The 14,937-nt window shown below is 31.2% G+C and overlaps 1 protein-coding gene across 1 annotated transcript in view; it reads left to right on the top strand.

Annotated features, from left to right (window-relative positions):
- The window catches only part of LOC145256430 (uncharacterized), a 101,239-nt gene that overhangs the window by 66,996 nt on the left and 19,306 nt on the right, over positions 1–14,937 (top strand). The window contains exons 9-12 of the mRNA XM_080115324.1: positions 2,932–2,983; positions 6,553–6,639; positions 11,274–11,476; positions 12,658–12,802. Of these exons, the coding sequence (XP_079971450.1) occupies positions 2,932–2,983; positions 6,553–6,639; positions 11,274–11,476; positions 12,658–12,802 (487 nt within the window). The remainder of the gene's footprint in view (positions 1–2,931; positions 2,984–6,552; positions 6,640–11,273; positions 11,477–12,657; positions 12,803–14,937) is intronic.

The following is a 14,937-nucleotide window of genomic DNA, read 5'->3' as shown; positions in this document are numbered from 1 at the left end:
TGTAATACCTGCAAATTCCCATTAATCACTACAAAAAGGAATTTCTTTATTAACATAGAACTACTTGATCAAGTTATGTGATTTTTGGAATATGATATTTTTGTTTTGTTATGAGTGTGTACGTCATACAGACTTATTTTTGTTTTTTAAGATAGGAAGAATTCTAGACCAGAACCCCAAAAAATCATCACAAAAAAGTAGATTCAAATTTGTCATAAAACCGCCTTATTTTATTGTAGTTCTGCTTTTTGTCTCTGGTACACATTACTTTTACAAACTCAAACAATTTCTGGTATGGAATTATGAGATTTTTGATAATACAAACCAATGTCCTGTTTTTTTTTTTCTTTTTTTTTTCCAATTATTAAGTAACCTGTTCAGTTTGTGTATTACACTGGCATCAAATATGAATAAATACTTCCACATGCCCCCATTCACTGTTGATTATGGCACCTTGTAATTCTCCCTTTTAGTTTAATTTTTATTTTTTCTGCAATGCATCATTTGTACTGGTTATTTTTTACTTTTAAATAGCTGATATTAAATTTTGACAATAATCAACATTGATTTTACTTGCACTGATCTGTATCATTAGTCAAAGTGTCTGTTACATAAGTCCCATGTCTGTTTGTGTTTGCAAAACTTCAGACATAAAACAATACCTAACAAATTAAAACTTAAAAATTAATGATAATTCAACCATCGAAACAACAAAGATCATCTAATCCTAGGGATGATGGATGACACACACATTGGGAGTTTCTTTAAAGTGAAGCTAGTTGATCTCACTCTTGTCCCAACCAGCTTGATTCCGTGGCAGGTTAGGATCGAGGCAGTTGGAAGCCAGTTGGGATGTGTAGGAGCTGCCGGAAGTGTCTACGTCGTCCCACATACCGCAGCTTATATTTCCTAATGGTCACCAGACTGGTACTGGCCAGGCTCAATGTTGCTTAACTTTGGTGATCTAATGAGAACCAGTGTGTCAATGTGATGGTAAAAGTTAATAAGAATGAATAAAATAGACATTATTTCAAAAGGGGAAAAAAAATCAATTAATGTTTTCGAATGAATGTGATAATTTAAAACAAGAAGTTCTTATGATTATTGGAAAGATGGAGATCTTCCTAAGATTTCAATTTCTTTATGTAGTATAAAATTGTAGTTTCCACAAGAGTTTCTTGTGAAATATAACTAAGTGACAAAGGCTAGAAAAAATATTCAATGTTATCTCAGTTAATTTCTGTTAGACCTTTGTCAACAAATAGAGCATATGTATCAAAGATTATTTGTAATCAGTTTCTTTCATAAAATAAGTAGCCTTTTGCATTTTTTCTTTCATTTGGTGAAGGGTGATATTTTGCAATCATTTAGAGATTTGTCTATCCCAATTGTTGCAAGTGCGAGTTATTTTATTTGCAATAGATGGTTAACTTGTTTTGCGTGGACATTGTAGTATAGTTGAGATAGTATTGGTTGTTGTTGAACATGAAAAATACTTAGCCATGGCATGAATTCGGGAGCTGTGTTGTGTACTACATTCTGTTAAGCAAGTTTAATTCTGTGCATTATAATAGACTAGCGAGGGTACCCGGCAATGCCCGGGTGTTCCGAGGTGTGATTTTGGGTAAATCAAAACAAAAGAATAAGCGAAGACTTCTTGCCTGGGTGTTTGTGTCGGGGGGGGGGGTCGAGGTGTGCTTTTGGGTAAAGCAAAACAAAAGACGTTACCCAGATGTTTGTGTCAGGGGGGGGGGAAGTAGGGAGGATTAAACCCAAAGCCTTGAGGCGAGTTGAAAAAATAAAGTATGAAAAAAACGTGCGACGCTAACCACTGGGCCAGCAAGAAGTAGTAGAGGAAACATGTTTGAATTTATTTAAGTATTAAGAATTGGCAGGTGCCCGTACTTGACGACTTAATGAGATCAACTTTGACTGCAGGGCAGTATTTTATTTACTGCTGGGCAGTTTTTTTGGTTTTATTATATGAAAAAGCCGAATCCAAACATGGCGATCGAAAAATGTTGAATATTTAGCTTTTCAAAGTCGGGTAAATTAAATACACACGCGATCCCCCTTGTTATCTCATAGATATTATCATTTAGACGTGATATAAAAAGTTTTAAGAAGGAGCGAACCCCGTGAGAAGGCCGAGGAAAAAAACCCTCTTGCGGGCATACACGAAAACGCGCGCACACACACACACACTTTTTCGCTTTTATATATATAGATGGCATGGAATATTCTAGAAGCGTTAGTCTTGACATACATCTAGGTGATTGATTAGCTTGTACAGAAGAGTTCAACTTTATGCAGACACATTTTTTTTTTTATAAAACCATTGTAGTGGTAACTTTTAAATTGTATGAAGTGTTTAAACATGGGCCTTTGTAGCAGAAAATTTATTGATTGTTTCATCTTTTGTTTTATTACTTTTTTCTATGTTTATTTTTAGATTTTAGATTTATTTCTTTATGAATGGGGGTGTCAGAATATAATAACTATTAATGTCTTGCAGAAGATTATGCCTGAAGACAAATATGTGCAGAGCACATGAATGACAGAAAGTAGTGGAAGAAATGAGGATACTTGCAGTTAACTGGACGTAGATATTTTATTAACAAATATAAGGAGACAACATATAGAATGGTGCAAATTACATCTATCAGTCTTAGTCCGGTAGAACTTGAGTTTGTGTGTCACAACTATCACAGACATAATAATACATCTCCATCTTCATTTATCTAGATTCAAAATTCTTTTCTTTTTTTTTCTTTTTTCTCTCTTTTTATACATGTGAGAAGTGAGAAGGTTAATAAATTTATCTTGATTTCAGCTTTTTTGCTATTAGCTACTTGCATCTCTGATAAATCAAAAATATACGTTCTTGTCTTGAAGATAAATGGTGATATCTGTTTTTCTTTTTTTCTCCAGATGCTCACTTGTCTGTCGGACATGGAGACGACTAACTACACAGGCTTGTTTGGTAAATATTGGCATTAAGTAAAAATCAGTGTATTAGAGTAAAGAGTTAGAAATATCTTAGCACTTGATTATTACATGTTTTTAAATAAAATTGGCACCAATATTTATGGTCTAACATTTTTTTATCTTTTGAGAAATTCTTTTCATTTGATATTCTTGAGAAACAGAAAATTATCAAATACAAATAATTGATACATTTTGAAATTAATAGTCAACAGATGTTAAAAATATTCGAAAATCATTTAATTGAGATAAAAATCAAAGCAAGACAGACAAAATGATTTGTTATCAAAATTAAAAATGCCGGAAGAATTGCACCTTCATTTTTTATTCATATTTGGGCTTCAAATCTGTTTTATATATTGGCATATGTTATATAGCCATGGAAATTGACTTCCAAACCAACCTATCTTTAGCCAGAATTTTTATTATGATCCTTATCACTTCTCATAAATTTGATGTAGATCTGATAACACTAAAAGATTAACTTTGGACAATATACGGAGATATGTGCATGGTAGGAGACTTTGTTGGTTTAGTCACGTTAAAAGAATGGATTAGAGTTCTTTAGTTAGTAAGTATAGAACAATCGAAATACCAATTTCAGTTCACAGAGGAACCTAAGGAAAACATGGAAAGAAGATGCACTGTCGTCGGGGCCTAGAATTCAACCTCTCCAACCACATGCTGAGGAATGAGATCCATTAAAACGGCTATATTTAATGACCTGTGATAGGTATCTTAGAATGAGATCCTGGTGGTTGCCCAGTCGCTGCCCTGGTTGTATAAATGATCATGTAACTTGCAACATTTTACTTCTGCTAGACAGGACGTTGGAACAGCCCAATTTGATCCATCATATGTCTTACCCTAGCACTTATTCTACCAGTTGTCCCGATCATTTACAATATTTAAATTGAATAACTTTATAGTTATCAATACTTCAGTTTATGAATAAGTGCTAGAAGGTGGTCAATCAATCTAAAAGATAAGTTAACGCAATATGGTGGTGTGCCTCAAACTTTTCACTATATGTAGGTAGAGAAATCGATGAAGACACACAGTGCTTTGATCATGATCAGGTTTAATATACCATTCCTATAAACCTGTCTTTGGCAATTCCCATAGATTTTAGCCAATGTGGACTTTGCAGTAGGTAAGAAACAAGAATGATGAATATTACGAACAAAAGTCATAGCTCATAATAGAATCATTAAAAGAATGCATAGAGATATGAGCTTGAAAAAATGAACAAAGCAGATTTCCATGATTCATTGTTTTGGAAGTCTTAGAGGAACCTAAACTAACAACATTATCTCCTTCTGTCATCGAGAGAGTCATTTCAACAAACATAATGCAAAAAAAAAAATGTTAAAAAAACTAGTTAATGGAAACATCCTGATACAGGTGGAAAAAAAAAGACACCTAGATTTTTTGCTGAAAATGAAAATGTTTCACAATAAAAATAAATACCCGTATATCTGCATCAATATCAAAACACTTCCAAAGGGATGGTAACAAGTCAAGAGCGTGTTTTGTGTTCCCTAGAGAAAATAAAGGAAAAGCTAAAATCACAGGGAATTCCCGAGGTATAACGAATCTGTATAAAGAGAGATAATAAAATAATATAACCGAATTTGAGCCAGAGCAAAAATTAGGAAGCAAGAAGGGGAACAGAGAGAGGAAAAGAAAATTGTGTCTCCCACCCAAGATTCACTGCCACAGTCTAAAGGCAACTGAAATAAATAATATTACTGAATCTGCTAAAAAAAATAGTGATGCAAAAAGATCCAGGTAAAAAATTTCCAGTAAAGAAATCTCCATTTTAAGACGAATTGAGAAAAAAGAGAAAACATTTTACAAAAAAAAAAAAAAAATCAAGAGTAAACGTGACTCAAAACCAGAAATAAAATTAAACAAAATAAACCCCAACTCTCAATCAAACTGTGAACCATGGGACAAAAAATAATAATATAATGGAATTGTTGCAGTATAAAAACAAATTTTAATGAATTGCTTTTCTTACTAACACAAGAATCTCTGACAATTATTTGTCTCAAAGAAGCCTTCCTCAAAGAAGAGAACAATATCAATATAAAAAAATTACCAGACATTCAGTCATCCCCACTATATTACATATGTTGTACATGCTAGACGAGTACATTTGCGATCAAACACATTCTTACTGAATGTATTAATGTCGATACTATAAGAAAAACGTTTTATAGAGCAGGTACACTGAAGGAACTGTGTAAAAAAATAAAGTAGAAACTATAGTGAACTTTTTAAAAGCAGTTGATCTATGTACAAAAATATAAAGATCTAAAGATATAAAAATCCTACTTGGTTCAGTATTAAATGATCCAAAAAAAGATATGCTCTAACAAAAATGTTCTTTGTTTTTTTTTGTTAAAGAATGTTTTTTAAAATAATTAAAAGAAAAAAAAAACATCCAACTTGATTCAGCATTAAATGACCTGAAAAACATTTATATACCTTAAAACAAATAAACAAGCATGGCATGATGTGAGAGAAAAGTGATGAAGACCTGGCCAGAGTTAGTTTAGAAGTCAATTTCTAAAAGCTGTTCAACACATGTCAACATGAGAAAAAGAGGGATATATACAGACCTGGGCAAAGATAGGTTAGTTCAAAAGTCAATTTCTAAAAACTGTCCAATGTATGCCAGCATATAAAACTGATCTTAAACTGATCAAACATGGAACTTTTACAGATATTAAAAAAAAAAAAAAAGATATTAAAAAAAAAAAAAAAAAAAAGTTGAATATCATTTTTACTTTTTTGGTGAAAAATCCAAGGTTCAAAACTCTAAATTTACCTAATATTTGTTAATAGTAATCTCTACAGTAATGACTAATTTGAGAATCTCTTTCAAATGTGTTTACAACACTTTTCCCATTTTTATTTCATTTTTTTTATGCATCTGTTGTAAGTAAATCATTTGAAATCAAGATTATGTCACAATAAAATGCTGTATATGAGTGAATTGCATTATTCATTAAAGAAAATTGTTAGTCAAAAGTTTAAAATGAAATGTAAGAGTTTTTGTTGTTTATCCCCCCATTTCATTTTCAGTTGGCATGACAATGTTAATACAAGTGAATAAATTCTATTAAAGTTTTAAATATTTTGAATAGTCTGTTAAAAAGGGAGAATCCTTCTCTTCCTCACTCCTTGCTGTTTTCCTTCTCTCCTTTTCATCTTTTGTACAACTTTTTGGAATTCCGTAGAGATCATTTACTTTTCTGCATATCCCATCCCTTTCTCTCTTTATAGTCCCTTCTCTTCCTTCCTTTTTTTTCTCTCCTTACCCCACTTCTCTTTTTCTCTTCTTACTCCGCTTCCCTATTTATTTTCTCTCCTCACGCCACTTCCCTTTTTTTCTCTCCTCACGCCACTTCCCTTTTTTCTCTCATCTTCCTTCTCACTTTATCTCTTCTCTTTCTCCTTTTGAGATTCCATAGAAATCGTTTACTTTTTTATAATATAAAACCATACTCTAAATCAACACAATTGATATTGATGTTTTTATTCTTTTTACTTTTTCAGTGGAATGCTATTCATCTGGAAAACACAAGGATTTCAGATTGGGCTCGAGCTACTCAGTTTTTCAGCCGCTATTTAGTTGAAGAATTGGTCAGTTGAAACTTTAATTTTCTAATTTTATTTTAATGGATTTTCATTCTGCTATTGTTCAATTTTCAAAATACAAATGAATTTCATATTGAATTTTTTATAATAATAAAAAAAAAAAAACAGTTATAAACGGTTAATGTTAATTTGAAGAAATCAGACATGGCTATAATAAATGCAGTCTAAATATATAAAAGATTAATCCATTTTATCCTTCCTAATGCTTATTAGACACTATCCTCAAGTGTTTAAGGTCTCTCTGTACAGGGTTTGTCAAGACAACCTGGCATGAGAATACTTTTCCCTATAAGTAATTATTGACCAAATATTCAAAATCATATTGTATTCGCAGCCCAAATAAGATCTCCTTGGTATGGCTAACAAACAATGGCTTTTATGGTGACTGGAACATCTTCTCCAAGTTATGTTAATTCAAGTAACAGCACAAAGCACCAGACTAGAGGAATTCTTGTCCTGGAATTCAGTAAGACCGAGAGACCACAAGAAAGAAATATATGGTTAAGTGGCAGTTTTAGTCGTTTAGAATGGCTTTAAAGCTTCACCGCTCACTCATTTGCGGACCAAATTTCAAACAATTATTACAGTTTTCAATGACTACTGTTGCTACCAATTCACCACTCTCATAAAAAGAGAAGTAATAAGTGAAACAGAGAATGAAAAAATGAAAGGGAGATAATTGGGGGAGATGTTATTGAAAGCAGACGAGTGCCATACATTGTTATTACATATGTGTATGTTACGTTTATGAGGGCAAAAAAATAAGACTGAAATTAAACAAAGAACAAGTGAAATTATTGGAAGCCTGGAAAAATCATGGATTACAATAGAAAAATGAGAGCATGAAAGGTAAAGAACTAGTTGTTAAAACTGGAAAAGAAAAAGACAAGATAGTCTAGTAAAAAATATAATAAATTTATAACTTAAAATATTGCAGCATTAAATTAAAAAAAAAATTCAATCTATAACATTATATAATCAATTCTTAATGCTGCAATATTTTAAATTATAAATTTATAATTTTGTCCTTTTCTTTTCCAGTTTTAACAACTAGTCCTTTACTTTTCTATGTTTAATCTAAACCATATTACTTTTCATGATCGCATTTTTCTATTGTAATACTATAACATATTTAAATGGTCAATTGGGAAGAGGAAAATTATATTCTCAACTTCTTTACTTGAGATGTAAAGAAGAATTTTAATGGAATATTTGAATATCAATATATATACTCTCCTACACCACTGAACTGATCTTGACCAAACCTCATGTGGTGATGATTTCCAACCAGGGATGGTGCACACTATTTTTGAAAGTCAAGGTCAAATGTTAAAGGCGGGACTTTGCTAGTTACCTATATTTCAACTGATCTACCCAATCCTACCACGTTTATTTCCATTATCCCCCCTTTTCTATTTATGTTTGAATAAATATGTATCAAATATACCATTGTTGTACTCAAGACGGAGCTTAAAATAAATGAAATATTAGTTTATAGCTTTTTTGAGATTTTTTTTTCCTTTGTCTATTTTATTTTCTTTATACATTTGGTTAGATTTTTTTATATTGTATTTTTCTTAGTCAGTTTGTCTGTCTATTCCAGTTTTTCACAGAAACTATTGGGCCCAATCTGATTGAAATTTTGTATGGACATTTTTAATATTATAAAGTGCAACAAACTGAGTATTATGGTATTCGTCAGATGCGCAGTTAGAAATTAATAGGGATTAGTCATCACAATACCACATTTACTCTAGAAGTTTTCTCAGAAAATATTGTGACGATCTGCCTGAAATTTTGTATAGACCTTTATGATAAAATGCAACGGATTATGTATTAAATATCAATAAGGATTAGTAGTTAATGCAAAAAATGAGCACAAATTTAACCATATTCAATTATCAATATGGCATAAAGCATTCATTCTCAGTCAACGGGCCATAACTTTTGTCGTTTTTAATTGGTAAAAAATTCTAGCATTCATAAAATCTCATTATCATAATTATTATAGTAAAGCAGAATTAATCAATGTTTCCTTAAGTTTTTTTCTTATATATTTTATTAACCAGCTTATCTGTACAACCATGCTTAAAGTCAGCATACCACATCTTAATCCATTGCTTCAACAGAGCAAAGGCCAAATAAAAACTTATCGAGCCATTGATTTGCTTGTAATGTTTCTCATTAGAAAGTAATGCTTTATCAATGCATCAAATTTAGACTTTTTCATTTATTTCAAAATTATCAACAGTAATTTTACTGTAATTTGTAAACTAATAGTATGATTAGGCTCAAATTTTGACAAGTGTCATTTGAAGGTTAGTATTTTATAAAAATCATGTTTTATTAATTACACCATCTATATGCATATTTCACTTAATCTAATCATTTAGATTACAATCGTTTTAAAACAATTATTTCTTTTCAGAACGTTGCATATAAGATAGAAAAAAGCAAATTCGTACAATTTTCTTATTTCAATTCAAGCTAGGCCGAAAAGCTGCTGAAACGGCTTGCAATATCAATGAAGCGTTTGGCCCAGGAGCCACTACTGAACACACAGCAAAATAGTGGTTTAAGAAATTTCATGGTGGTGACAAGAGCCTTGAAGATGATGAGCGTAGTGGTCGGCCATCGTATATTAACAACAATCAATTAAGAGCCCTAGTTGAAGCGAATCCATGTGCAACTGTTTGAGAACTTGCTTCTGAATTAGACGTGTAACGTATATGCCGATTTCCAACTACTTAAGAAAGATTGGAAAGACAAAAAACTTGATAAATGGGTGCATCACAGAATTGAACGACAACCAAAAGAAACGCTGTTATGAAGTGTTTTACACAACAAAAATGACTTGTTTCTTGACCCGGTTGTGACTTACAATGAAAAGTGGATTCTTTACAACAACCAGCAGCACTCAGCTCGGTTGTTAGACACCGACAAAGCTCCATGACACTTCCTGAAGCCAGAGTTGCACCAAAAGAAGGTCATGCTGACTGTTTGGTGATCTGTGACAGGTGTCATCCATTACATTTTTTTGAATGCAGGCGAAATCATTACGGCAAAGAAGTACTGTCAACAAATGGATGAAATGCATCAGAAATTTAGGCAACCAGACCCAGAATTAGTCAACAGAAAAGGCCCAATTTTCCTCCATGACAATGCCTGACCACACATTGCTAAACTGACCCTGTAGAAGTTGAACAAATTGAGCTACAAAACACTGCCTCATCTGCCATACTCTTCAGACTTCTCACCTACTGACTACCACTTTTTCAAGTATCTTGACAACTTTCTACATAAGAAATGCTTCAAAAACCTAAACAATATCAAAAATGCCTTCAGCGACTTCATCGCCATCAGAGCACAAGCTTTTTATGTTACCGGCATAAATACACTTGTTTTGAGTTGGCAAAATTATATCGATTCTAATGGTGCTTATTTTGATCAATAAATTTTGTTTGGGTCGGGATATGTTCATTTGAATTTAAAAGTTAAAAATCACAAGAATTTTCTTGTCAACCTGATACTTAGCCCGTTGCACCATATTCCAACAAAGATCTATACATATATATATTGGAATCTGAAAATTTGTGCCTATTTTCCAACCATCAGCGCTCAGGCCAAAAACGATTCCTTTAATCATCTTTTTTTTATTTGATTTTGTTTAAAACAAAATCTTTCACTGCTGGTAGTAATTAATAAAATATCAAATTTCAGCTACATTGGCTGAGCAGTTTCTAAGAAGAAGTGTAATCGACAGATAGACAAACATAAAGAGAAATATATATAGATAAGACTAACATATGTTTATATTTCCTTGGATGGCACAAGCATATTGTTAGACAGTTGATGACCTAGACAACAACCATCAGGAAGGATTTCAGCTTCCAGGTTCATGGCTCGATGACCTTCAACAGTGGAATCGTGATTGGTTAGCTGTGTTGCATGACTTTGCTCCGGACTGCAATCTTGAGCCGCCATAATTTGGAATATGATGTGGAAGAAGCCTATTCAACCTGATCAGAGTGAACACCATTGCAACATGTTTTTGTTTATTTGCCTATGTTTACTTATATGATTTAGTTTTGCTGTGTCTAGTTTACAACATATCAACCCTTTTTCGATTATTTAAGAATATTTGCTATCAGTACAGTAGCAGAAATTCACTAAGAAGCAAGCGACCAACAGCTTTTTTTTAGAAACAGCTTACATTCTAGACTTGAATATTATCGTGTTTATCAGCTGTTTTCACTTGTATATCATTTCAGTCACCAGATAATATCAGACCATTAGGAGAGAATGTGTAGTTTCATTAAAATCAAAACTGAACGTTTAATGACTTAACTGTATCCCATGTCATTCAACAACTTACCGTCTAGTGTATCATATAACGGCTGAACATCTCACATCTACGTTTTGTTTATGTGCCTGTTTGCTTATATGATTGAGTCTTGCTTTGTCTTATTTACGGCATATCAACCTTTTTGGGGTTATTGAATCACAATTGACCTATTGTAAATGAATTTCACTATATTTCTCGATCATTGAAAGGAAATTTCAGTTTAACACCTTATGTTATCGTCTAATGTTATAAGTCTTGTGAATTGTTATTTCAGAGTCTACGAGGAATGCAGTACGAAGATGATTGGAATCGCGTATGGCACCAACTAACTCCTGTCTTGGAACAATTAACTACTTTGAAGCGGCTTTATTTTGACCATGTTCCTGCTCTAATGCTTTATACAGTCTGTCAAAAACTGCCTCAGCTGGAAGATCTTGGCGCCAATATGATCAGCGACTTTACCAATGAACAACAATGGTGAGTTCATAATATAAGATTTTAATCACATTTTTCATACCATCTGATGATTTCTGATTGAAGAATTTTATCACCTTGTGCTTACATTTAACCACTTGACATGTTTTGATATTTGTTTAGATGAGAATTGATGATGCTTATTATTTTGATTATTCCAAATACTATGCGCATCTTTGGTATTATTCTCTTTTTTTTTGCTGCGGATGGAGCATCCTGCCAGATGCTAGACATTCATCTATCTCAGAGATTCCAACTGAAAGATCTTTTTAAGATTCCAACCATTCCTTTAAATGCAATTGTTTATATCTTTCTTGCACTTGGTTTATCGAGTATATTTGCCAGGTAGTTTAAAAAAAAAAATTTTTTTCATTAGTCCAGTTGTTCCTAAAATTTCTGGAATGATGGTGATGTTTCTAATGTTCCAATATCTTTTCATGTCATACATAAGAGTATTTTGGTATAAAACACTCATTCTAAAGCAACAAGCTCTAACTTTTTCCTGCTTTTAACAGGCTAAAAATTCTAGATTGTATATAAAAATTACCAAATTTTCATTACTAATGATTACTATATTGTCCAATTGCTACCTTATCCTTGAGTGGCCTCTGGGCCTTGATAATGTGGTGATGCCTATGTAAAAAAAAAAAAAAAAAAAGTTTAAAACTCTTAAATAATGCAGTTAATTTAACTGCATTATTATTTTTTTTTTGAAATTAAATACCATGTTTGTTCTGTTCATTTTTGTTTTTCTTAATAGTCTCATTTAAATAATTTCTGCTATTTAACGTCTTTTTTTTTTCCTTTATTAAAATGAATGCATTGTGGTTTGACAGATACTGATGATAAAGAAAAATAAACTGCACCTCCTACTTTATAAATCAATCAATAAAAGTGAGATAGCACTAAGGGGAATCTAAGTGAAACCATCCGACAGGATGTGATGCGAAATGTCTCCCAAATTTTACTCAGTAATTGAAATTTACCTTTAAATCCTTTCTATGTTGCATGGGGGAAAGGGTCAAATATTGTCAATCATTTATCTACACATCAAGTGCTAAGTAAGATTTAATAATTTTCTACAATTTGTTTTATGAAATTTTATGAAATTGGTTATAATTTTTTTTGTTTTCTCCTTTATCCCCTTCATTTTTTTTTTTTTTTTTTTTTTACTTGCAACACAGGACAATTCCAACAAAAATTGACTTGGCAAAGTTCTGCAGTTTGAAAAATCTTCGAAAATTACAATTGCGTGGAACTGGTGGTTTGGCATCATCTTTCAGCTCTGGCATTTCAGAAATGGTCACTCTTAAACATTTACATCATTTAGTAAGTTTCTTCTTTTTTATTTTTTTATGCAAGCAGTAAAAAAAAGTCTGGCATGAGGACAATCCCAAATTGTTTTGGCAATTTTAGGACCAACATGTTCATTGACCAGCTGCCAAAACAAACATTTAAAATGATTTCCATGATGAATCTGATTTTCTTTAGATGGCAACATTTGTAGCAACAAGTGTGAAAACAAAATGTCACATGCTCTAACATGTTGAAGTTAAGTTCGTAGACAACTTGGTCTGTTGTCGAACGATTATAATGAAAGAAAACTTGTTCATTGACGTAGATGCACATCAATCACATGTTCCTGAGGATGAGACGTTCAGGGAGTTTAAAACAGAAATATCTGGAAATAACATTTTTGCATTTCTTTGTGGCTTTTTCTGGCTTTGGTATGATAACAATGTTGACATGCTATCACACTTTTGGTATTCGAGATACAACAAAACAACAGTTCAGGGAACTAAGGGGCCTAATTTTTAGAGTGTTGATATTTTAACTTTAATTCAAATTGTTTTTCTTTTTTAATGTTTGTCTTAAAGTTAAATTATTTTTTTACTTTTTTCAAATTTTATTATGAGCAACAAAAATTTAAAAAAAAAAAAGTTTTTTTACCCATGAAAAAAGTTTTAACAGAATCTAATCAATTTAAAAGACAAATAAAAGTTTTAACAGAATTTAATCAATTTAAAAGACAAAAAAGTTTTAACAGAATTTAATCAATTTAAAAGACAAATAAAAAAGTTTTAACAGAATTTAATCAATTTAAAAGACAAATAAAAAAGTTATAACAGAATTTAATCAATTTAAAAGACAAATAAAAAAAGTTTTAACAGAATTTAATCAATTTAAAAGACAAATAAAAAAGTTTTAACAGAATTTAATCAATTTAAAAGACAAATAAAAAAAGTTTTAACAGAATTTAATCAATTTAAAAGACAAATAAAAATTTTAACAGAATTTAATCAATTTAAAAGACAAATAAAAAAAGTTTTAACAGAATTTAATCAATTTAAAAGACAAATAAAAAAGTTTTAACAGAATTTAATCAATTTAAAAGACAAATAAAAAAGTTTTAACAGAATTTAATCAATTTAAAAGGCAAATAAAAAAGTTTTAACAGAATTTAATCAATTTAAAAGACAAATAAAAAAGTTTTAACAGAATTTAATCAATTTAAAAGACAAATAAAAAAGTTTTAACAGAATTTAATCAATTTAAAAGACAAATAAAAAAGTTTTAACAGAATTTAATCAATTTAAAAGACAAATAAAAAAGTTTTAACAGAATTTAATCAATTTAAAAGACAAATAAAAAAGTTTTAACAGAATTTAATCAATTTAAAAGGCAAATAAAAAAGTTTTAACAGAATTTAATCAATTTAAAAGACAAATAAAAGTTTTAACAGAATTTAATCAATTTAAAAGACAAATAAAAAAGTTTTAATATAATTATACTTATTTTATATTCATGTATAATTTGGATTCTTCGGACTACTCTTCTCATCTTGAGTGCTATTTTCACAATGTTTCGGTCGATGTAACCTTCGACCTTCTTCAGATGTATCTTGTCAAACTCAGGGAATTTGGATGGAATTTTGAACGGGATGCTTTATTTATTTGACGGGGTAGCATGCTCTTGTTCCATCAGCCATGACTGGATAGAGGTCCTAAGTAATTTACAATTGTATTTTTTCAGTTGCCTACACTGGGAATTGAACCTTCAACCTTCAGGAGAATATCACTTTTTACAATTGATTTTTTCAAGTACTTTAACCACTGCACTACAGGTCCTTGCAGACCTTTATCCAGTCGTGGCTGATGGAACAAAAGCATGCTACCCCTGTCAAATAAATAAAGCGTTTCATTCGAAATCCAATCCAAATTTCCAAGTTTGACAGAAACATTACTGAGTTTGACAAGATACCCCTGAAAAAAGTTGGTAGTTACTGTTAAAATGTTTTTGATTACTGATGAGGGTATGACTCCAGTGATTTTGACGAACGTTTTTATAATCACGGCTATGAGAATCAACCAATGAGAGGCTTTCAACTTCATTATAAATAGTAATACACACGGACGAAAAAACGCTTTGGATAACCAGATTTCAAGGTAGTTCTACTAAAATAG

This window comes from Euprymna scolopes, chromosome 32, assembly GCF_053919585.1.
Source record: "Euprymna scolopes isolate OS-2025 chromosome 32, ASM5391958v1, whole genome shotgun sequence".
NCBI classification, from domain to species: domain Eukaryota; kingdom Metazoa; phylum Mollusca; class Cephalopoda; order Sepiida; family Sepiolidae; genus Euprymna; species Euprymna scolopes.
Note: the sequence above shows the minus strand (reverse complement) of the source record. Positions and strands in the feature narration are given on the sequence as shown.